This window comes from Pristis pectinata, chromosome 7 (assembly GCF_009764475.1).
Source record: "Pristis pectinata isolate sPriPec2 chromosome 7, sPriPec2.1.pri, whole genome shotgun sequence".
In the NCBI taxonomy this organism is placed as follows: domain Eukaryota; kingdom Metazoa; phylum Chordata; class Chondrichthyes; order Rhinopristiformes; family Pristidae; genus Pristis; species Pristis pectinata.
Window position 1 is genome coordinate 78,716,981 of NC_067411.1, and position 24,797 is coordinate 78,741,777.

At 40.3% G+C, this 24,797-nt stretch overlaps 1 protein-coding gene across 1 annotated transcript in view; it reads left to right on the plus strand.

Moving 5' to 3' along the window:
• Positions 1 to 24,797, plus strand: part of LOC127572915 (transient receptor potential cation channel subfamily M member 6-like) — a 110,695-nt gene that overhangs the window by 82,955 nt on the left and 2,943 nt on the right. Inside the window, exons 27-36 of the mRNA XM_052020643.1 lie at positions 2,158 to 2,270; positions 3,670 to 3,802; positions 4,975 to 5,072; positions 5,817 to 5,872; positions 11,948 to 11,970; positions 12,941 to 12,991; positions 15,023 to 15,088; positions 16,001 to 16,287; positions 18,923 to 19,005; positions 21,910 to 22,115. Coding sequence (XP_051876603.1) covers positions 2,158 to 2,270; positions 3,670 to 3,802; positions 4,975 to 5,072; positions 5,817 to 5,872; positions 11,948 to 11,970; positions 12,941 to 12,991; positions 15,023 to 15,088; positions 16,001 to 16,287; positions 18,923 to 19,005; positions 21,910 to 22,115 — 1,116 coding nt within the window. The remainder of the gene's footprint in view (positions 1 to 2,157; positions 2,271 to 3,669; positions 3,803 to 4,974; positions 5,073 to 5,816; positions 5,873 to 11,947; positions 11,971 to 12,940; positions 12,992 to 15,022; positions 15,089 to 16,000; positions 16,288 to 18,922; positions 19,006 to 21,909; positions 22,116 to 24,797) is intronic.

A 24,797-nucleotide genomic window follows, 5' to 3' on the forward strand; every position in this document is an offset into this window, starting at 1 on the left:
TTTATTGACGGGCAGCTGCATTTCCGACTTGCGAACTGTCTGGGTTATGAATGATTTTCTGGAACAGAACCCTGTTGTAATTTGGGGAGGACCTGCATGTAACTTCACCATTTCATATTTGAATTGAACTAGCAGACGTTTTAGGCTGACAAACTTGAATCAGCATGTTAACTTTACACTAAGCACCTTTTTCCAAAAGCAAACAATGCAATTATTAGTTCTGCTAGCACAGCTGATCTGTTTTATGCCATTTGTGTACCTTTTTGGCACTGTGTGTGATTATATTGTTGGAAAGCACATAATGCAGATTACCTGATTTGTGCTAGGGTCTTTAATAAAGACTCCAAAGACATTAAACATATTAAAGATTAACTCCTATAAAATATCCAGAATGTTTTAACATGACTTGGATACCAATTGGTGATCGTTACAAGTTGCTTTAAATAAGTTATTGCTGTATCTGTTTACATGGTTCAGTTTTTGGTTTGAGCAATGGTATGATTTTGCACCTTGATAATAGTATACCCAACACACGTGCTAGGATGTTTGCTATGAAGGTGTAATCAGCCTGAGATTAATTGGCACCTAAATGTTTAATAGTGTATCTGCAAGTTCTGGAGGACTTAACAGGCAATGCAAATTGTACATAAGCACTCAACATGGAGTGGCTTTTATGCAGCAAGTATGTCCAACTCGGAGTAGTCAGACAGGAACATGGGTGAAGAAGGGTGCATGCTGGAAGTATTGACCCACAAGGGAAGCCACGTCAGAACCATGCTACAAGCTGTCGAAGTTAATTTCATTTTTACCATTGGCTCTTTCCAAGCAATCTCAGGAATAAACTGTTATATTTCATAACCAGTTGTGCATCCAGTTGAGTATTGTTGCATTTTTAGACAAATGATTTAATTAACTCTTTAAAGATTTCATACAAAAGTAGGAGCTGGAGTAGGCAATTGAGCCCTATGAGCCTGCTCTACCTTTCAGTATAAACATTCTTTGATCTTCTGGCTGATCCTCTGTCTTAATGTCATATTTCTGCTCTCTCCCCATCCCCCTTGATGCATTTTATGTCTAGAAATCTACCTATCTCCTTCTTAAATATATTCAATGACTTGTCTTCCACAGCTTTTTATGGTAGAGAATTCGACAGGTTCACCATCCTGTGAGTTAAGAAATTCCTCCTCATCTCGATGCTAAAAGTCTGATCATCTATCCTGCGACTGTGACCCCAAGCTCTAAATCTCCCAGCCAGGAGAAACATCCTCCCTACAAGCCAGTCTAAGAAGTCTTGTCAGAAACTTGTATACTTCAATAAGAACACCTCTTATTCTGCTGAACTCTAATCAATACAGGCCTACTCAACCTAATCTCTTCTGACACCATCTTGCCATCCCAACAACAGCACAGCCACCCCCATATTTCCCAAGATAAACAGTAAATAAAATAAATGTACAGTTGATAGAAGAAAGAGCATTTTGGAATAAGACAAATTAGAGCTCCCAGTCAACTAACCACTTAAGTCTGTAAATGCATTGTGTATCGAGTACTTACAAGTTATTTTATATAATGATACTGTGTTTGCAAGTTGGTTTAGCATTCATACACTGTCCTGGAAAAATGCACGAAATTGTCGGTACATTTAAGAAGCAAATTAATAAGTGTTGTGTATAATTGCTCTGCAATGTTCCACCAGTGATATGGTGTAGTAATTGGAAGTAGACACAAGAATTGGAATGGTATGAACCCACTGCATATAGCAAATCTGAAAACAGCTTTTAAACAAAACTTGTGTAACTCCAATGAAACTGATGATTGAGGGTGTCCTTAAAGGTCCATCATCAAGGCAGTTGAGTTAAAACATGTAACCAGCTAACCAGCCATTTAGTGAAATGTGTCAAAAGAGCAGCAATTCCTGTTGCACAGTTAGGGTATGGGCCCTACATTACAACCAGGAAATGTTTTATCTCCTCCAATGCTAATTCTGAGGTGTCAATCATATCACCTTCTACAATATTAATGGAAAACATGGCTTCGTCTGATGTTCAGATCTTTCATTTACTATGAATCTGATAATGTGTGATGAAAATGAAGTCATCTTGTATACGCATTCTGCCGTGTATATTTTTAACATAGGGTTTTCTCCCCCAACTTCAGCCTTTACAAAATCATCACAACTTTACCACTCAATGAGGTCAAAATCAAAGTCACAAAATGAGGAGAAAGCATTGTTCAAAGAACAGAAGAAACTTCCAAATCTGCAGGTACCGGTGAGTAACACACTTAGTGACAACTGAACTTATAATGCTGTGTACACCAAACAGGACTTCCGTATATAGATTTTATGCATAAGACACTTGCAGTGATATGTTCTGGTGTGCTTTTCTTGTGAAGCTTGTATTAATGTATCTTTTCCATTAGTCTCCACACACAATAAACCACCATCCATTACTAAAGGATAGGTATGGTGGGTAACCTGGTTCCAAATCATGTCAATGTTATTGTACTCAGCTGTAATATGAATGACAATAGCCTATTCCATTCATTGTTACCTGCCCCAAGGCAAACCTTGCAGGTTCTGCTCATGTCATCTATTGGTAATCTCAATCAGTTGAGTCATGGTGCTAAACTTCTTGCTTTGCTAAATTTGCCATTGTTTCATCTCCCTAATGAGATTGAATCTTTATTTCCCAGAAAATATATGACAAAAACTTAAAGATTTGTCAGTTGTAAATGACATTAATACTTTGAATAATGGTTGAGAAACTATTAAAGCAGACTTGCTTAATTTATTTTTTCCCAGTTTATTGAACACAGGCACAAGATTCGTTCATTGGTATATAAAAATAACCCATAGCAGTGGATAATACTCAGGGCCATGTCATTTCATCTCAACATTTTACTCATAATCAAAGAACCCTCCCACCCGGGACATTCTCGCTTCTCTCCTCTTCCATTGGGTAGAAGATACAGGAGCCTGAGGGCACGTACCACCAGACTTGAGGACAGTTTCTACCCCGCTGTGATAAGACTATTGAACGGTTCCCTTATACAATGAGATGCACTATGACCTCACGATCTACCTTGTTGTGACCTTGTACCTTATTGCACTGCACTTTTTCTGTAGCTGTGACACTTTATACTGTAATTGTTTTTACCTGTACTACATCAATGCAGTCTGTACTAACTCAATGTAACTGCACTGTGTAATGAATTGACCTGTACGATCGATTTGTAAGATAAGTTTTTCACTGTACCTCGGTACAAGTGACAATAATAAACCAATACCAATACCAATTTAACATACCTTACCTAAGCCATATCCTTTCATATTAACTTTTATCCATCTACTTAATGAAAATTGGATTCCAGACAGAATTCTTGAGCTAATTACAGCCTTATTGGATCAATTGAAGTTGTCTTTTATTCTTTAATAAACATTGATATTCTCAGATTATCAAGAACTCTGACCTGGAATGGATAGAAATATTTGGGATTTCCCAGGCCTTTACCCCGACTGCAGCCTGGCAGCTGCTTCAGTTCTCCAGTGTGGCCTCTGAGTTGGAGGCACTATGGTAGCTGAAGATTTTGGGTGTTGAACATTTTGCCCTAATTTAAACTTTCTGTGTATTTCCCACAGAATAAAGTACTCAATGTGGTTTGATGCAGGTAATCACAGTGGACAGATGCTTTCAGAAGAGCCTGGACTCTGATCAACAAGGCAACACTGGAAGTGAGGAGAATGTGGAAGAGAAAGAAAGTAACAAAAACTGGTTAACTGTTTCCACTTTCAACCAGATCAGTATGTTTCTTGACACATCACTTGCATATTAAAGAGGAAAATCAAGTTGTAAACTAATCATTGGGGTGGATTTAATTGGTTAATACTGGCAGTTCCTAGCAGAAATGCCAGTGTTTAGCAATTTATGAGTCAGTAAGTCAGGACCTTTACTCGTGGGTTGTGAACTGTGGAAGTCCTGGAGTTACTGACTGGTGAGATTCCTTAGCATGATGTGAGATCTGGCACAAGATCAGAGAACCCATTGATTTTTGTGGGGATTATAGGATTGTTTAACAGTCAAAAGGGAATGAAAATTAGGTTTTTTAAGAAATTTTGCTGTCCTTTAATGTTTTCAATTGTTAAATTTAGAAAGTGGGAATAGGAGAATAAAAATTTTAATAGAATTTGCTTTGCAAAGTAGCTGACTGCACATGAGCATTTTTGACTATCAAGTGTTACACTGCACTGGATTAATCCTTCTTGTGACAATGCTGAAATGATGTGAAAGTGCCTCCTCGAGAGAATTTTACACCACCTCTCTCCAGAGTCGGGTCACATTCTGCCAGTTTAGTTCTGGAGCACTACAGCAATTGCTTTGCATCAACAACAGATATGAGGTGCAATTGAATCATTGTCCATTAAGATTTAAGCATATCTAGTTCACTTCTACAGGAATTCAGTTTTCAGCATGAATTTATCTCCCATTTTTGGGGTAAATATAGGGGTCCTCTTCTGGGTTGTTTAAACTTCCTTTTATGTTTATGTGGGATTATGGACATAATGTTTAGAATCAATTTGGGGATAAAACCTTACAGGCAAGTTATCTTACAGGTAAGTATATTTGGTCTGCAATACCTAGAATGTTTATCTGTTGGTGACATGTGTCTGTAGAGATTTGCAGTCCATTAGACAAGCTGGGTTCCAACCAAACCTAGATTGGTTGGAAGGTTGTGGAGAGTAAGGAGCGAGGAAACGTTGGCATACAAAGTTATCAATTCACAGGTTACAGAATTGATATCCCGATCAAATCCTTTTATTGCAGTGGCCTTCAGCTTTATGCATAGTGATACTGTATGTAATTTGTTCCATCGTTTTAGACATAACACAAAACTTTGCTGCATAAAGATGAAATGCTATTCACAATGAAGATCTGCAACACTGAAATTCTTGCTGCTTGTACCTTGCTTTAACAGGTTATGAGGCAAACAGTTGTTCAAATGAAAAAGTTCATAATCAAGAAGCCAGCACATTATCCAAGCCATACAATGAAGTTTTGAGGACCTCATTTGAGGTGATGCATTCCTGTGCATATTTATATAGCAATAGAACATACAGATTAACGTGGACAAATATATTTGCAGCTTTATTTCACACAACTGGATTAAAATTAGTTTTATTTGCAAAAATAACATCAAAATCCTCTTAGAAGTGCATACCTTATCCATATGATCTAGTGTTTTGTAAAGAAGGTTTAAAAACAAACATACTGAGAAAATGAAGTGCATTTGTTTATTTTCCAACCTGAATAGTAACCTGGGGGGGGGGGGGGGGGAACGGGAATTTTTTATGGCACTGGATCAGGAAACAATAGCTTGTTATCTCCTAAATGCCAAAGACTGTTCAAGTGTCAAGTAATGACTCTTGTATATTCCCCTAAGAAGCCTTGTGCTCTCTTCGCTTTGCTTGTCATGGTGCTCCTATGCAGAGCTACCTCAATGGCCACAACACGGTTGTCTGGTGACCTTCAGTGGAGGAGACTACAGAGTCACCTCTAGAAATTTTGGGACATGAGTGCAATTTTTCAGCATGAGTGGTCTTGATAACTAGCTCCCAAAGAATAGCAAGGGGAAGCACAGAATGACAGTGGTGGAGTCACTAATGTTGTCCTCATGATTGATAACAATGCTTAACAGAGCTACTGCCATTTCCCCCATAGTGGTACCTGACACTTTGTTTGGAGGAGAAGAGAGGCAGAATGGGGAAAAAAAACTGTAATGTGTAAAGTTGATTTAATGCAATATTTCTCCATTTTTAGGATTTGGCTGAAGGCTCGCTTTGGCAGAATAGGAGTAATTTAAGTAGGAAATCCTCGTAAGTATTTCAGTGATTATTTTTCACATTAGTGCACTTTTATGTGTCCACTTTTTATTGTTAATGTAGAAATAAGTTTTATTTGATACTTTAGTCCTCTGGAGGGTTTTAAACTTGCAACAGATCCCATCTACACCACCCCCACCCCTATACATAGAAAGTAATTTCAACAGTACCTGCACTCCAGTTACTCCTATTGCCTTGTTGAAATAACAATGACTGCAAGATTCTGCAGATGCTGTAAATTTGATATAAAAACAGAATAAACTAAAAATACTAAGCAGGTCAGGCAGCATCAGCGGGAAAAGAGTTGACATTTCTAGAGTTAACCTCTAGTTATAACTTTCACTACTTCTGAAAAGGTCATCAAGGCGAAACATTACCTCTTTCTATTTTGCCCAGTGTTACCTGACCTGCTGAGTACTTTGACCATTTTCTGTCTTTACTGCGCTCCAGTACCCTGTACTTGTCTTCAACTCCGATGCCTAGTTTGCAGTCTTCTGAAATAATTTAACACTATACTAGATATTATTAATAATCATTTAAAAAAAATTACTCCATGGAGAATTGGATGCAGGCTTCCAAACATAACCTAAAGGCCACTTTTTAAAATTTATACCAAGTTTCTTTCCATTCAAGAATGGTGTGGGTGTCACAGTCCGCTGCCTTTACTGCATTTCTCCTTTAAGGGATGGGTGACTATTTGTGCTGTGGTTTCCTTTGTTGTAGCATAAGTCTTATCTATAACTTGCAGGTTTGTTTGAAGACCTGTATTTTGAGTAGCACTTTTAGAAAAGAAAAGCAATTTTAAAAAAACTAATGCTTTGAGCTTTTCTAACCAGATATTCAGTTGCACAGTGGGGTGCTGGCTCTGTGCGTATCAATGCCACTTATCATGAAAGCCGGAGAAATGTTAGGTGGTTTCAAGTAAATCGATCGACCACCAATGCTTTATATCTAAGCCTACACAATGAATGGCTGCAGTCTGTCTGACCTAGAATAATTGCAGAGACCAAACCATCTTTGTGTAAGGCTCACATGTGCAGAGATGTCCGCACAAGGTAATGATAGCAAAAGAAGTCACATCTATTTCTTTTGTTCACTCTTAGTTCAGAGAGTCCAATTTTCGCCCTCTAACTTTGAGCTAACCTGGTACCAATAAACTGACCATATAGAGGATTGGAGCCCTCTTAGTCTGTATGAATCAATACTGCATTACATGCTGCCCTCACCCAATGAAACTCTGCGGGAGTGTTAGATTCACATTTCCATAGAATCAATGATATATAAGGCATGGAAACAGGTCACTTGGCCCACAACATCCATGCTGACCAGTGGACACCCATCTGTGTTAATCCCAGCTTCCAGCACTAGACCCCTAGCTTTCTATGTCTAGGTGATTCAAGTGGCTACCTAGACATTTGTTAAATGCTGTCCGGCACTCTCTCAGGCAGTGTATTCCCAGTATGCACCACCCTCTCTGTGAAAAAGGTCCCCCTCAGATCCTAAATCTCTTGGTCCTTAGCCTAAATCTATGTCCTCTAGTTTTATGTGCATCTGAAATGGGGAAAAGTTTCCTGAAGTCTACCCTCTATCTATCCCTCATAAGCTTATATACTCTAATCATGTCGCCTCTTCACCTCCTCTGCTCCAGGGAGAATAGACTCAGCCTCTCCAGTCTCTCTTCATAATGGAAATGCTCCGACCCAGGTGATAGCCTGATGAATCTATTCTGCACCCTCTCCAGTGCTATCACATCTTTCCTATAGTGTGGTGACCAGAACTACATGCAGTACTCCAAATGAGGTCTGACCAATGTTTTATAAAGTTGGAGTATAACCTCCCTGCTCTTGTATTTAATGCATTGACTAATGAAGGCAGTATCCCATATGTCTTCTTAACCATGTTATCTACCTGTACTGCTACCTGTAAGGATCTTTGGACTTGTACACCAAGATCCTTCTGTTCCTCAGTACTCCCTGAGACCCAAGCATTCATGGTGTATGCCTTAGCGTCATTGGTATTCCCAAAATGTATCACCACACATTTATCTCGATTAAACTTCATCTGCTATTTCTCAGCCCATTTCACCAACATGTTACCATCATCCTGTAGCCTAAGACTACCTTCCACACTCCAACAACTCCACCGATCTTTGTGTCATCTACGAACTTACTGATCACACTTCCCACATGTACATCCAGATCATTCAAGTATATTACAAACAGCAAGGCACCAATTCCTGCGTAACACCACTAGTCACATGCATCCAGTCACAAAAACAACCCTCTGCTTATCATCCTCTGTCTCCTATTGCCAAGCCAATTTTGGATCTAATTTACCAACATGCCCTGGATCCCATAGGCCCCTAAGCTTTTGGATCAGCCTCCCATGTAGGACCTTGTCAAAGGCCCTATTGAAGTCCATGTTAACCACATCCATTGCACTGCCCTCATCAATACACCTCTTCAAAAAATTCAATCGGATTGGTCATGCAGGACCTGACCTTGATAAAGCCATGTTGGCTATCTCTGGTTAGTCCCTGCCTTTCCAAGTGATCATTAATCCTGTCCCTCACATTTTGTTTTCTCCAATAACTTCCCCACTACTGATGTTAGGCTCCCAGGTCTGTTGCCCTTATTTTTTTGCTGTGAGGAAAGTCAAGAATAATGAAAGACAATTTAACCTAATGAGCCTTGTTCTAATATCACATTCACGTACCCATTATTGTATTATTGAATAACTATTATTCCAAGGTAAATGAGAGGATGTCTACAAAAATGTGGATAAGGGCTACGTTTGTACTAGGGATGATAAACATGGAGTACAATCCAATTATGTTTAGAATACAGCTCAGTTTATTCAGTCAAAATGTATTTCCAACAGAAAACTTAAGAGAAACATCAGTGAATTTTTAATTCATCTTTCCCGCACAATTTATCCTGTGGCAACTCTCTGTGATTACCAATTAGTGCTGAATTGGTGATAACAGTGGATTAGGTGGTTTCAGTCCAGTAGTCATCAGTACCTGTCATGATGAGGATGATGAGATCACCTTTGTGGTACCTGGCTTGGATCATGATGTATTCTAAGAAGTGCCAGTGCCCAGCCTGGGTGTGTTGCCATGAGTTCTTGGTGCTTGTCCCTCTCGTGGAAAAGAGTGTTAGTTATGGTGAGCCTGTGCTCCATGCATTTTGTCAAGAGAAGAATCTCATTGGAGCTATAAACTTTCCTACTCCTTTCTTGCTGATCAAGCCTTGCCAGAAGGTTGTGTCTATTCCCAACCTGGCATTGAGGGGACCCAGAAGTATCAGTCTGTCTCCCTTTGGGATGTGGACCAGGATTTTTACGAGGTTGGAGTGGAAGGCCTCTTTGGATTCTGCTGAAGCTTCCAGGGTTGTGGAGAAATGATTGATGACTGTTGCATGTTGGGTCAGTGCTAGAGTGAGCCAAAGGATCATAACAGAAGATATCTTTATTAGTCACATGTACATCGAAACACACAGTGAAATACATCTTTTGCGTAGAGTGTTCTGGGGGCAGCCCGCAAGTGTCACCATGCTTCTAGTGTCAACATAGCATGCCCACAACTTCCTAAGCCATACGTCTTTGAAATGTGGGAGGAAACCGGAGCACCCAGAGGAAACCCATGCAGACACGGGGAGAACGTACAAACTCCTTACAGACAGTGGCCGGAATTGAACCCAGGTCACTGGCGCTGTAAAGCGTTATGCTTACCACTACACTACGGTGCCTGCCCCATAAGGTATTCATCAATTCTACTGGGGATCAGGAACATGCCTAAGTGTGTGGTTGGAGCTAGGGTTGGAGAATATGTTTGTGTGTGTGTTCAAAGTCAATAACTGGGAATGGGGCTGAACTGGGGAGCAGGTGACTGAGGTGAGGAGAGGGGTAGTGGGCAAGTGCCCATGTTGAGTGAGCCAAGTTTGCATGTGCCAGGAAGCACCCGATGTGTGCATTTCATGTGTATACTGCACAGGTCCTAAGCATTAATGTGTGAACTTTTCTACTGCAGTTGCAACATACTGTTTGATTTTGTGTAAATTGCCAGGCAGTCAACACAATTGACTTGTAGACCAGTTACTCTGAAGTACTGCACATAAACAGAGTTTCTTTAATTTCAGTGGTGTGCAGCTCAGTAAATTACAGAGTGAGCCATAAACTATTTTTGAAACATTAACAAAAACAAAAATTCTGGAAGAACTGAGCCAGCCAATCTGCATCCATGGAATGGGAAACCAATTAACGTCTTGGATCAGGGGCCCTTCCTCAGAACTGAGTGGAGGCTTCATAGTTTTCAGAACAGGCTGGGTAAGTGAGGTGTAAGACAAAATACTATAAGGACATTGGTTGACAGATCTGGTGATAAGGAGTATGAGTACTGACAATTAGGATGGTGTTTTATAGAAATGAGGTTTATAGAAATAAGAAATAATCTTATAGAAATAATGGACATAGGCATGATAATGGGAAACAATGAGAGAGCAGTTTACCTGAAGTTGGAAAATCCAATGTTCATTGTTGTTTTTATTTGCGCTAGGCCTCACTATTGCAGTGGAGGAGGCTGCAACAGGATGCTCAGGGTCACCCTTGCAAATCAATCATCCAACCTATGTTTGGTTTCTCTAATGTAGAGGAAGCCATCTTATGAACGCCAGATGCAGTAGGCTAGATTGGAAGAAGTGCAAGTGAATCATTGCTCCATCTGGAATGGTTGTTTGGGCTTCTGGATGGTAGGAAGGAAAGAGGTGAATGACAGGTGTTCCATCTCCTCTGCTTGCATAGGAAAGTGCTGTGTGATGGAACACAGAGTGGACCAGGGAGTCATGAAGTGAGCATTCCCTGCAAAATGCAGAAAGGGGAGGAGAGGGAAACATGTGGTGTGGGATCACGTTGGAGCTGGTGGAAATAATGCTGGCATGATCCCATCACCGGTCACCTCTTCCCTTCTCTCCTTCCAGCATTTCCACCTTCCATTCTTCTCCCAGATCTGAGGAAGGGCCCCTGACCCTTTCCACGGATGCTGCTTGACTGGCTGAGTTCCTCCAGCATTTTCTGTTTTAGTTGTTTTCCATTGTATTGAAACGTTTACTGTCATGGATTGCAGGATTAGCTATTTCTTGCTGTGATTATTCAGCTAGAGATCAATGAGTAAAGATTAATTATAAACTAAACTTCAGTAAAAATGTGATCCACCACCACCTCAGTTACATGATAGCAGGCTAAGCCAACACTTGTTCTCATACCAACACTTAAAACTGATGGGATGTATCTTCAGAATCTAAGAACTATTGGCTGCCATTATAATTTGTTTTTTTGTTTTTGTTTTGACTACTACCGATAGTAATGAAGCCAGATTAATTGAGGAGAATAAAAAAGGGATTACTGTAGATTAGTGCCAATGGTTGATGCAGACCAAGTGAGATAAAGATCCCTTTTCCATGCTGTATCTCTCTGCCTCTGAGATTGGAGCATAATGTTCAGGAGGAGGCTATTTGGTTCACTGTGCCCAGGCCAGCTCTACACAGTTGCTCTTTGTAGATGGAGATCGAATTCCCTTTTTAAGGGCCAGTGTTTCCATGACCCTTTTAGGCACCAGAGCCCAGTTCCTCTGTTTTCACCTTGATTTATTGTTTTAGTGTCTCACTCTAATACATAATATGGGTTAGAATTTCCTTAGAGCTGCTCCCACTTTGCTGATGATAATTTATTGGAGGTGCAGTGGAAAATCTACTTAAGTGAAAGAAAGAGAGAGCAGCTTGGGGGAACCTCCTGGTCTATGATACTGGAAATACCTGGATTCCAATATTGTGGTCTCTATCAGGATGGTATTTTCTAACTTGGAATGTGACAGTGTGCTAATTTTCTCCAAATGTGGCAGTTTGATGTTATTTTAATATCTCAGGATGTATGGTGAAACAATACTCTAAGACATTCAAAAAAGAACTTCCCTTTAACCTGTAAAGAACTCTAAGGTTATCTTTATGTGAGACACTTGGATAATTAAGTTCTAAATATGGCTTCACTGTGTGCTATTTCTTCCACCTACTACAGGTCAAATTCATGCATTATTGAAGGTAAGTTGTAGTTCTTATCTTAAATCTTTTAAATCTCTCACCATACTTTCAGCTGCCAAGGTCTTCAAGCTCTGGAGTTTCCTTCCTAAACCTCTCCATCTTTCTAATTGTCTTTTTCTCTTTAAAACCAATCTCTGTTACCAAACTTTTGGTCATCTGAATTAATAAATCTTCCCTATCCCCACAAGGCCCATGTAGCACCTTGTGACACCCTGATTTGCCTCACTGAACAACATTTAGCCTCACTGTATCACAGTTGGCCCTACCATATCCTGTACCAGCTTGGGAATTATTTTATATAATGAGATCGAATTTTAAAAAACTATAGCTCCATTTGAAGCCTTTTACCTGCTGACTTTAAACTGCAAATAGCAATTTCTATGCTTTCTCAGCTAATTCTTTCCAGAAGCAGTTTGATTTCCACAGCTTTGTTATTTCTGGATGCAATCACTTTTATTAACTCATCACAAACTAAGCAGGATTGCTCCTTTATACCTCACCAGAAAACTTAGTCTCTCCTTTTCCCAAGGCTTTACAATTAGAGTTAGAATTTCTTCCCTCCCCCCCCCACCCCCCCTCCAATCATTGCTGGAACTCACCCTCCCCATCTTCACACCTTCCAACCCCCCTCCTCAACCTCACAGAAATACCCTGATTGCTTGGAACCATTGACCAGGTGGTGGATCTGGTGGAGATCAGGGTTCTGCTGGAGTTCTTGCAGACTCCCTGGTTCACTGCTAGTTTTGGGGCTTATGTGCAACACTGTTATTCCGTTTTAAACCAGTGCTGGTGTAACACTGTAGAAGAAATGTGTGACTAACTCATCCACCAGGAGATACTGCTGTAATGAGGGTGACTGAAGAAAGGAATAATATTTAAAAAAATATATACATTGTAAATTTAAGAAGAATCTTCGAGAACATGTTCCAATTTTGGTGTTTATTAATAACCAGAATATATTTTGTTTCAGGATATGGTACCTCATTTAAAACATCACACGATCTGAACTATCATTACTCTGGTAAGGAAGAAGTAAACACAATTCATACAATCACAGATTATCGGTTCCAAGTTCAGCCTAGACTGTGTTCACTTTGCATAAAGTTTGTCAATTAATACTAAATTGAATTACACATTAGCTGATAGTTAATGCTAGCCAAATATCTTATTGTGTACCTGCATGTTGCATTAAATATCTGGTGACTGCACTGTAGCTGTCAATTGTGATTTCCCCCTCCAACACCACTTTCTGACCCTTGAGGTCCCCCTACAACCCCTCTTCCCAATGATTGTGGTCCAAACCATCTCTCCCCTATAGGCCTTTTCCCCCTGCCCTGCATCACCCTCTCTACCCCATGAACTAAATGCACAACCTACTTGTCTGACTGCACTTGCACTGCAATGGTAGAGTGTTCAGAGGAAAGGACTTTGAGTGCATTAATGTCCTATTCAAAGGTGCATGGTGCTATGGGCCTCTTGCACTATCAAGTTCTACTGTGACCTTGACATAACATCTGTTACCCTGGTGTGTGTTTCACCAGGTGCTAAAGAATTTCTGGGCCAGCATCTCCAAGAGTTTCCATGCATGCATGGATGCTTTAGGGAAAGCACTAGCTAGTTGCGGAGACCCAAGTCTTCACAGCACATGAAAGGCCAGCCTCATTGTAAAATGGGGGCCTGTCACAACACTGCACAGCCTAGACTGTGTATTGAATTCCATAGGGTGGGAATTGCAGCCACTTGCAGAGGCAAGCGTGCTATGAACTGAGTCACTATGTGTTTTAACAAATTTATTACTAATACTTTAAAGAAGGGAGATTGCTGTCTCGGATGCATTTAAAAAACTTCTGCACACACTTCCTTGTGGTATAACATCATTTCCTGCTATGTTATGATCAGTTTTACATCAATTTTCCTCTGTAGTAAATTCCTATAGCCATATGTATAATATTTAGTTCTTATATAGACTTGTAAGTGATCATGTGATCTGTCCATTGGCCTCTCAAGAATTGCTCAAAAATACATCCTGAATGTTGAAAATATTTTTCCCTCAGTGATTCAAATTTCCAGTTCCATATCTGAGTATTAATGAAACCAAATATTTAAATGCATTTTACAATGAGATAAATATTCTTTGAAATATTTTTAATGCCTTCATTAGATATTTTGTTTCAAGGTTCAGCCTTTCCATAACACCTGGTCTGCTGGTTAATATTTTTACTTGAAACTGTAAATAGGATTGAGCAATCTGACAATGTGCTGCAGACACCATTTGTCCATGTGTCAGTACTGCTGAATCAGCTATATGAATGCAGCATTGTATTTTTTTGGCTTATAACCTATTTAGCTCTGGTTTTGTTTAGATAATTTCAAAAACTTCATTTTAAAAGTTCTAGAGAAGAACAACGTCATGTGGCCTACTTTTGGAAAAAACTGAGTGACTCAGACGTTTATAGAGACAGAGCGAAGGAAAGAAGTAGAGGAGTAGTTGGTTAAGGCCAGAGACATAAAGGTCATGCTGAATTTTACAGCTTTATTATTTTCATTTCCCACCCAGCAGCCAGCTGAGTTGACAGCTCAGGTCAAACACAGCTTTATTTTGTCAACTAAACATCACAGCCACATCCAGACTATCTGTGAACAGTGCCACCAAGGGCAGCTAGTCATAGTCTATAAACCTAAACTGTTTTCAGCCTAGAGGTGCTGTCTGATAATAAGAGTTTTAAGTGTCAGTGAGAGTATGTAATATGGGAGTGTGTGGAAGTTCAGTGTGCTGCATCAAAGCAGTCAAAAAACAATGATTCCCCCCCTTTTTTGTCTGCATGACTGATTCCTTGATCACACCAAGGGGATTAACTGCAAAGTGTTTCCCAATAGGGAAGGAAATGAAGTGACATCTTAAGGACTCTAAGACACCCGTCCTCTCACATTTTTTAAAACAAAGCATGCCACCCACTGAGAAAATTAAACACATTTGAAGAATTGAAAATACATAATTTATATAGATTATTAAAACTATTTAAAATTCTGATTTTTTTTTTGTCTCTTGCAGCTGTTGAAAGAAATAACTTAATGAGGCTTGCACAGACGATACCATTCACTCCTATCGATCTCTTTGGTAATTTCTGTGATTTTTCTCACTGTTTGCCTTCAATGTTGGTAGTAAGGAAGGAAGTAGGCTGGAGGTGGGAAGGACAAGAAGATGAGCAACATAGTTGTGGATGCCTTCAAGTGAAAGCATAGGCTTCCTTGCATTGTTGCTAAAATGCAACAGAATATTGTTCTGTCTTTGAGTCCAGAGAGGTATTCTTCCGCAGAGTTGTGGACATGGAGAGGATTCCAGGTGGAACGTTCCATCCTGAATCATTTCCATCCTCAAAACCTTGAAAAGCAGCTAGGGTATAAATTTGAAAAGGACAACTTTTACAGTTCTGTGGGGTAAGATTGAGTAGGCCTCATTGAAGAGCTCCTTTAAAGAGCTAATGAAAGTGCAATAGTACCATCAGCCTCTGTCTATGCCGGCTAATTCTAAATTTTAAAGTATTCCATTGGATTAAAACGTGTATTGAGCCATAATCCCCTCACACCCATTCTGGATCTTACTCTGCATTTGTAGTTTACTCTTTCCTGTTCACTCTGACCTATTCTGATGTTGCTTTTTAGCCTCTTGAAAACAAAATTTGATACTTCTGTTTTTTGGTTTTCTGCTTTTATGTTCTCGCTTCCATTGTGGAATGTGGGAGTAATTCTGAAAGACTGTTTCCATTGACTAAGAATGCGACTTTGGGTCTAGTGCTTCAGCAACCAGCAGCAGCAGTGGGTTCATTGGGTTCAATTTTTTTTTGTGTGCATCAGCAAGCAGTTCTCAAAACCTGTTGGTGTGCAGATTAGTCATGCTAATAGTTTGCATTTATTTTTGAAAACAGCATATTTGTTTTAAAAAAAAAGGTCAGATCAGACATTAGTGCAACTCCCTGGCTTTTCAGTGAATAACATGCTTGAGAAACTGTTATCATGTGTGCCTGTGCAGCGGGTGAGGAGGTAACCATCTACCAACTGGAGGAGAGTTCATCGGTGAACCTGGACAAAAGCATGTCCTCCTGGTCCCAGCATGGCTTGGCCGCCATGATTCACGTCCTTTCGAGGGAGGAAATGGATGGGGGTCTTCGCAGGGCTATGAAGGTGTGTTGCACTTGGTCTGAAGAGGAGGTGCTGAAAACTGGGCAGACATATATCATCAAGTCCTTCCAGCCTGAGGTAGTCAAAACCTGGCAGAAAGTCTTCAGTGAAGGCACAGTGTTGCATCTCTGTCTGAGGGTAAGTGATTCAGGGCTGGATAACGTTCACATTATTCAATTCTATTCAAAATCTGGGAACCAAAGATCCTCCAGTCTTCTGGTATACTCTTGCTGCGACTCTCAGCTGGATTCCAGCTGAGTTCCCACGAGGCTTATACAGGGAGGTAAATCCTGGCATTAAAGTGCAGGATGGCTTCAGCACAAGTGGAGGCTATTTGGTCTGTTGAAACAACACTGGTTTATGTAAAATTAATGCAGTTACTTCTGTTTCCCAGCCTTGTCCCTTAAGCCCTGCAAACTCTTTTAGATGAAAAACGCTATGATGCTGGAGGAACTCAGCAGGCCAGGCAGCATCCATGGAGAAAAGCAGGCGGTCAACATTTTGGGTCAGGAACCTTCTTCAGGACTGAAGATAGGAAAAGGGGAAGCTCAATGTATAGGAGGGAAAAGCAGAGCAGAGATAGATAGACAAAAGAGGGGAGGGTGGGTGGGCACAAGGTGGTGATAGGTAGATGCAGGTAAGAGATAGTGCTAGGCAGGTGTGGGGGAGGAGGGGAGAGCAGAGCCACTGGGGGATGGGTCAAAGGCAAGGGGAAAAAAGTGGGGGAGGAAAAAGAGAGAGGCTTGGAAAGGGAAGAAAAGAAGTGTGTGTGTGTGGGGGGGGGGGTGGTGGGGGGATGGTTTGTTGGGATTACTTAAAGTGGGAGAATTCAATGTTCATGCCATTAGACTGCAAGGTTCCAAGATGGAAAATGATGTGCTGTTCCTCCAGTTTGCGTTTGGAATTGCCCCGGCAGTGGAGGAGGCTGAGGACTGTCATATCTGTGATAGTGTGGGAGGAGGAGTTGAAATGACTGGCAATGGGGAGATGCAGATCGCGGTTATGGATGGAGTGCAGGTGTTCTGCAAAACAGTCAACGGTCACCCCAGGAACTTTCCACTGCCCCTGCCATAGGTGCAACACCTGCCCCTACACCACCTCCATCCAGGGACTCAAACAGTCCTTTCAGGTGAGTCAGAGATTCACTTGCACCTCCCTTAATATCGTCTGCTGCATTCGGTGCTCCAAGTGTGGCCTCCTCTACATTGGTGAGACCAAACGCAGACTAGGTGACCATTTTGCAGAACACCTATGCTCTGTCTGTAACTGAGATCTGCATCTCCCCATTGCCAGTCACTTCAACTCCTCCTCCCACACCATCACAGATATGACAGTCCTCTGCCTCCTTCACTGCTAGGAGAATTTCAAGCACAAACTGGAGGAACAGCACCTCATTTTCTGTCTTGGAACCTTGCAGCCTAACAGCATGAACATTGAATTCTCCCATTTTAAGTAATCCCCACCAACCCCCACCCCCTTCCCCACATCCCCCAACCATGCCTCTTCTTTTCGTCCCTTTCCTAGCCTACCTCTCTCTTTCTGCTCACCTATTCTTTATTTTTTTTTCCTCCCCTACCCCCATGAGGTGCCTGCCTCCTTACCTTTGATCCCAGTGGATCTGGTCTCCCCTCCCCCACTGCACCTGTCTATCACTATCTCTTACCTGCATCTACTTATCAACACCTTGTGCCCACCCCGCCTCCCCTCTTTTGTCCACGTATCACTGCTCCGTTTTCCCCCACTATATATTGGGCTTCCCCTTTTCCTATCTTCAATCCTGAAGAAGGGTCCTGACCTGAAACATTGACCACCTGCTTTTCTCCATGGATGCTGCCTGGCCTGCTGAGTTCCTCCAGTATCTTGTTGTATTCCAGCATCTGCATTTCTTTGTTTCTCTCGTTTAATTCACTTTTCCAATCTACTGTAGACAATTTACTCTTCAAACCTGTGTAAGTGGTTTTATTTAAGTTCAAACCTTTAGTTTCCAGCTGAATTCCAGAACTCAATATGAAATTCCAACATACTGTGACTACCCTTCCCTAGAGGATCCCTTAAAGTTGAGCGGAGCTTTGGTAGATGGAATTTAATCCTGACAAGTGGGATGTGATGCATGAGAAACAAAGGACTGCGTATGCTGGAATCTAGATGAAAAACACGATGATGCTGGAGGAGCTCAGCAGGCCAGGCTGCATCTGTGGAGAAAAGCAGGCGGTCAACGTTTCAGGTCAGGACCCTTCTTCAGGACCTAAGATAGGAAAAGGGGAAGCCCAATATATAGTGGGGGGAAAACAGAGCAGTTATAGGTGGGCAAAAGTGGGGAGGTGGAGTGGGCACAGAGAGGTGATAGGTAGATGCAGGTAAGAGATAGTGATGGGCAGGTGCAGGGGAGGAGGGGAGAGCAGATCCACTGGGGGATGGGTCAAAGGTAAGAAGATGTGATGCATTTTGGGAAGTCTAGAAGGGGTAGGTCAGATACAGTAAATGTTTTGTTAGAGATATTTTTCTGATGCAGGGTTTCAACCTGATGCGTCAACAAATCCTTTCCCCTCACAGATGCTGCTCAACCCATTGAGTTCCTCCAGCAGATTGTTTGTTGCTCCAGATTTCAGATCTACAGTCTCATGTCTGATCTTTTTCCACATTGTTTTTAAAAGTTCCATGAATAGATTAAGTAAATATATTAAAATAAACACCAATAATAATTGTCCATAAGAAGATTTATTGTAGTACATTTATATTAGAAATGTTTATTTGTGTGATTGCTTGCTTTCAGGAAATCCAACAGCAAAGAGCTGCACAAAAACTCATTCATAGATTCAATCAAATGAAGCCTCAATCTATCCCTTACACTCCAAGGTAAGGTATTAGATGAAACAGGTGACTTTGAAAAGAAAACTGGTCATAGAATTCTTTTTGCGTCACACAAGTTACCACTCTGCTGGGGATGCATCCATACACTGAGTGGATATCAAGCATTTAGCCAATTCAATCCATAAATGGCATTCTTATGCATGATAAAAGATCCTGACCTGCTTTTTTCTTTTATTGCTATTTATGTCAGTTGACTGTGGGCAAATTGACAACTGCATTTCCTACATTATAACTTCAAAACTACTTAGTCAGCTTTAAAGGGGTCTATGAGTTCTGAGGACAGAAAAAAATGCAGTATAAATGTGTCACTCTATTAAGTGGGCTCATTATCTGACCTGTCTCTGCTCCCATTGCACAATAGTCTCTAAAGAAAAGTACTGTGTCCATGTTGTTAGTGGGACCAAAGCTTGAGGACACAGCCTATTGTTTTTAAGGTGCTTCCACCCCTGGTTCTAGCATGCCTGAAAACTCAGCCCTATCTTTAGGATCTTTGTTGATACAGGTGGTGTAGAATCTGTCTGTGACCTCTCACTCCCTGCCTCAAGAGACAAATAGAGCTGAATTTCTGGTAGCTTATCTGAACAGGAGATAACTGAAGTGAGTGAGGCTTCATACACAAGGAAATGAAATTATTTTGGTATGAAGAAGACCTTTTGTTGTCTCTACTCTATAATCCACGCAAAACAATACAATCACAAAATGGTTATCTTCTTAAATCGAACAAATGGAGAAATGAATCTGCCTTTAAACTGTGTTCACATAGAGCAACTGCTGCTCATATATTCAAACAGATGTATTCAATCTCAAGTTTAATGTTAAATGAGGATTTCGAAGTTGACAGTCTGCTACTTGAGTTGCAATGTTTTCAGGTTTTTTCAGATTATTATGCTGCATGGTTCAGAATAACCAATTTTCCATAAATTATGATTGACGTATAAAAGTAGAGCACAATGCTTTGGTTAAAAGGGCCAACCTACCCCATCTTTCTTTATGTCAATTCCCTTTATCCAAGGAATCAGCCTAGTGAGCCTTCCCTGACCTGCCTCCAATACAAGTATAACCCTCGTTAAAAACGTATATCAAAACTGTCGGAGTGATCTCACCAATGACCTGTACAGTTGTAGCAAAACTTCCCTAGTTTTGTACTCAGACACCCCTTGCAATAAAGACCAATATTCAACTTGTCTTCCTAATTACTTGAAACTGTTTCCATGTTTCAGGTGTGAGCAAAGCCAGATATCGCTGTACTACAGCATCCTGTGGTCTCAATCCATTTAAGCAATAATCTGACCTTCCATTCTTCCTGCTGAATTGGATAACTTCACAATTTTTCCAAAGCACATCTCACCTTTCAAATCCTTTGCCCCCGCACAATCCATATTGTTTTTACAGAATCTATCTGGCCTCTTCACAACTTGCATTCCCACCCCTCTTTGTATCATTAGCAAACTTGGCCATGGTACACTCAATTCATGAGTGTAGACTGTAAGTAGTTGAGGTCCCAGCCCTACTCTCTGTGGGACTCTCTCAGCTTACCTACCTGAATTTGACCCATTTATCCCAACACTTTTTTTTTGTTAATTATCCAATCCTCTCTCCATATTACTTCCAATTCCAGGAGCTCTTGTCTTATGCTGTAGCCTTTGCGGGACCTCATCAAACACCTTTTGAAAATCCAAATATACTACTTCTATAAGTTGCCCATTTTGCTAGTTGCATCCTCAAAGAACTCTAATAACTTTGTCAAAAACCTTTTCCCTTGACTCTGTTGGATTGTATGATGTTTTTTTCTAAATGCCCTACTGCTGTTTCCTTAATAATGAATTCCATCAATTTCTCAATGGCAGATGTTAGACTAACTGGCCTGTAGTTTCCTTCTTTTTCTTGAATTGAATGTTGTATTTGTAGTTTTCCAATCTTGTATGACTTTTCTAGGACCTTGAAAATTTGGAAATCCACAATCAATTCATTCACTGTGCAGTTATTTTTTAAAACACAAGGATGCAGCCCTTCAGGTCTATCCTTTAGTTGCATCAAAACTTCTTCTCCAGTAAAATGATAGTTTTAACCCTCCATCCCTTTTCTCTCCCCATCCATTCTCCCAATTTTCTTCTTAAGATGCTTTTAGTGTCTTCTATGATGCAGTTGGACATAAAATATTTGTTAAAACTCCCTACCTTTTTATCTCTCATTGTTAATTCTCTAGGGAGTCAATAGTAAGCTACCTTTATGTTTACTGGTAGAAACTCTTATTTTTGATTTTGTATTTCTTCCTGGATTAACCTCGTGATCTATTTTCTCCCTCTTTGTTATGTTTTTAGGCATCCTTTGCTAGCTTCTAAAATTTTCCCCATCTTTTAGCCTGTCTCTAATCTTTGCAACATTGTGTGTCCTTTCTTTTAAATTAGTATTACCGATTTTCCTAGTCCACTTTGACAATATCTGCCTTTATCCATTTGCAATTGTCTTTATCTTGGTCTGAAATAAGAGTCTTTTCACTCCGAAACTGAATGTTATGAACACTTTTCTTCGGAGATCATTGTTAAATCCTGGCTCATCTGATTTATGTAATTATATAGTTCATTTACGTATCTTACAATCTAAGTTGCCCCAACTTAGATTTGAGGTGTAGTCATATTAATGTATAACAGCATTAATGAAGTGACTACCATATTGCTAGCTCTTCACAGACATCCATGAGATAACATCAAGATAATCTTTTCTTTTAAAAATATTGATTTGAATGATGTATATTGTCCAGAATGCCAAGACTATGTTTCCTGAAGTGGCCAAGGCATTTGTCAATCTTCAATAGAGCTTTAAATGATCCTTTGAGAAATGACTCATGGCATTACATTAATAGAAATGCTGCTTCTTTCTTTGATAAAGATTTCTGGAAGTTTTTCTGGTGTACTGCCATTCCGCTGATCAGTGGCTAACGATGGAGAAATACATGAATGGTCAGTTCAGAAAGTACAACAACAACAACGGAGATGAGATAATCCCAACAAATCTTATGGAAGAGATGATGCTAGCCTTTTCCCACTGGACTTTTGAATACACGAGAGGGGAACTCCTTGTGCTGGATTTACAAGGTTAGTGTGTGGACCCTGGGCAGAAAATCATAATGGCTTGTTTTTTTATATTTTGTTTGGACCCTGCTTCTTGGTTCCATATTGCTTTACATGTGAGGGAATGAGTAAAGAATACTGAGTCACTTGCCCATCGTGGAGCAAACTGACCACAATTTTACCTGGCATAAAGTCGAAGTCGAGTTTATTGTCATATGCTCAAGTACATGTATGCACAGATGCAATGAAAAACTTACCTGCAGCAGCATCACAGGTACATAACATCAGATAAGCAGCATTCAGAAGAAAAACATAAATAAACAATAAATTTATTCACAATTTTTACAAGAAAGTGCACAATTAGAACAAAAAAACAAAGTTCATTTGAGTGCAAGGTGAACAAACTGCTCATATTTGCTGTACTAAAGTGATTAAAGTTGTGCTGCTTGGTTCAAGAACCGAACGGTTGAAGGGAAGTAGCTGTTCTTGAACCTGGTGGAGTGCGACTTCAGGCTTCTGTACCTCCTGCCCTATGGTAGCAGCAAGAAGATGGCATGGCCGGGATGGTGGGGATCTTTGATGACAGATGTTGCCTTCTTGAGGCAGTGCCTCGTGTAGATACTACTGATTGTGGAGAGGGATGTGCCGGTGATGTATTGGGTTGAGTCCACTACTCTCTGCAGCTTCTTGCATTCCTGCACATTCGAATTGCTATATCAAACAATGATGCAACCAAGCTCAGCTGAACTACCAATGGGAAATCTTCTCCAAAGTTGTTGGGTCCTTTTCTTTTACAAATCAGAGTTACACAGCACAGAAACAAGCCCTTCGGTCAACCCTGTCCGTGCTGGCCATCAAGTATCCATCTTATCCCATTTACAAGCACTTGTTCTGTAGCCTTAATAGGTCTAGAGTATAATGGGTCAATGTCAGTCACCTGCAGCTTTAACTCAATAGTCTGAAAAACCTGAATAATTTTCTCAAGTATGTGTTTTTATTTTCTTTGTGGGGCCTGCAGGAACAGTTGCTTCATTTAAAAAGTGGGGCATTTTTCTGGTAATTCTAGTTTCAAATTCATAACTCTCCAATAAAGAAGCATGCAGTGATCAGATTATTTATTTTTTTAAAGTCCACGATCTCTTCAAAATTCCCTCACCAGTAAGGGGTTACTAGTAGCCAGCGACTAATCTGTAAGTGGGATGGATCTGGCAGTGATTGAATGGAGTTTGTGGAATAGGTTTGATGCCAATTAAGGAAATTGTAGTTTACCCAAGACTAGAGGGTGGGCATACAGATTCACAACTTGGAACTTGGTAGGCTTAAGAGATACAGTGGTCAGATAAATGCTGGGTCTTTGCCCAGTATTGCCAAGGGAAAGCATATTTATGAAGGAAAAAAAGGGTGTTAAAGAAAAATACTTCATAGATTCCACTAGAAATGTTGCATGGATGAAGAAACCATTGGGGCTTCTCTGGCTATGAATACATAGACAAGAGTGGAGCAAAGTGAGGGCAGTTCCACACAACCAGATAAAGATGGAGAAGCATCAGAGAAGGAAAGTGGAGTCAACTGTATCAAAAGCTACAAGAATGATGACTGTGAATTATCTATCCATACTCCAGCTGTGCCCATATATCCTTTTTAAGTTCACTATTTGATATAAGCAAATCCTTCGGTGAACTTCCCCTATATGTTGTAAAGATTAAAGTGAATTCACATTTTGTCAACCACTTTTGTCTTTATCCTGATCTGTAGCCATTGTCAGCAGATTTCTGTCTCTGCTGCACTAAATAATGACATCACTCACTGTGCAGCAACTGTACTAATCCTCAGCACAGTCCAATTCCACTCTGTGCACCATGGGATTTAGAGATGGAAATGGTTGTCTCTATACACACTATTTTAGGAAATAACCTCTTCAAATGAAGAATGCACCCTTCAAAGTTCACAGAATGAGAAACGGACACTCTGATCTCAATTTTACATGTTCCTGCTAAGTGGGAAGGAATGGCAATAGATTAACAACCCATTTTACACTCTGCATGAAATGAAGGGTGTTTTAAATCGTTTGTTCATAGTGAATCTACATGTTTCCTTTGACAGGCATGGATTAGCATGTTGCTGTTTGTTGTGGGTATAAAAGCCAGCCATCTCTGCATGTACCCATGATTGTCCCCTTAAATGTTGGAAAGCCTGAATCAGATACTTAGAATTTTTGTTCATGCGATCATTTCATCTTTTGAGAAACCAGAATCATTTAATTTTGTCAGTGTCATTCCTCGGTGTCAGTGTTCCAGTATATTCTTGGCACCAATTCCTTTTGCCTTTGACTGTTACATTTATTATAGCTGTTTGGATAACCCATTCCACAATAAGTCCTGAAATTCGACTTCACATCCTTTGAAAGGAAATAATTAAAAAATTGCAACACTGTAGTAAGATGCCTTACTGCATGTAAATCCAGGTAGTTCTAGCTAAGGGAGAGTGTTAGGTAATCTTGTTAGCTTGCTTTAGCTCCGCCATCTCCTCTTGATTTTTTTTTGTTTGTCCAGATTCTCTGGTAGTGTAGGTAACATTCTTCTTTTGGTTGTCTTTTACCATGCTTGTTGGGACTAATTATAATAAAAGCTACTTTTTTCTGGAGACTGTGGTCTTTAATACCTTGGCTCATTCAACTAATCTTGGCAGTATATTTCATTTTACAGA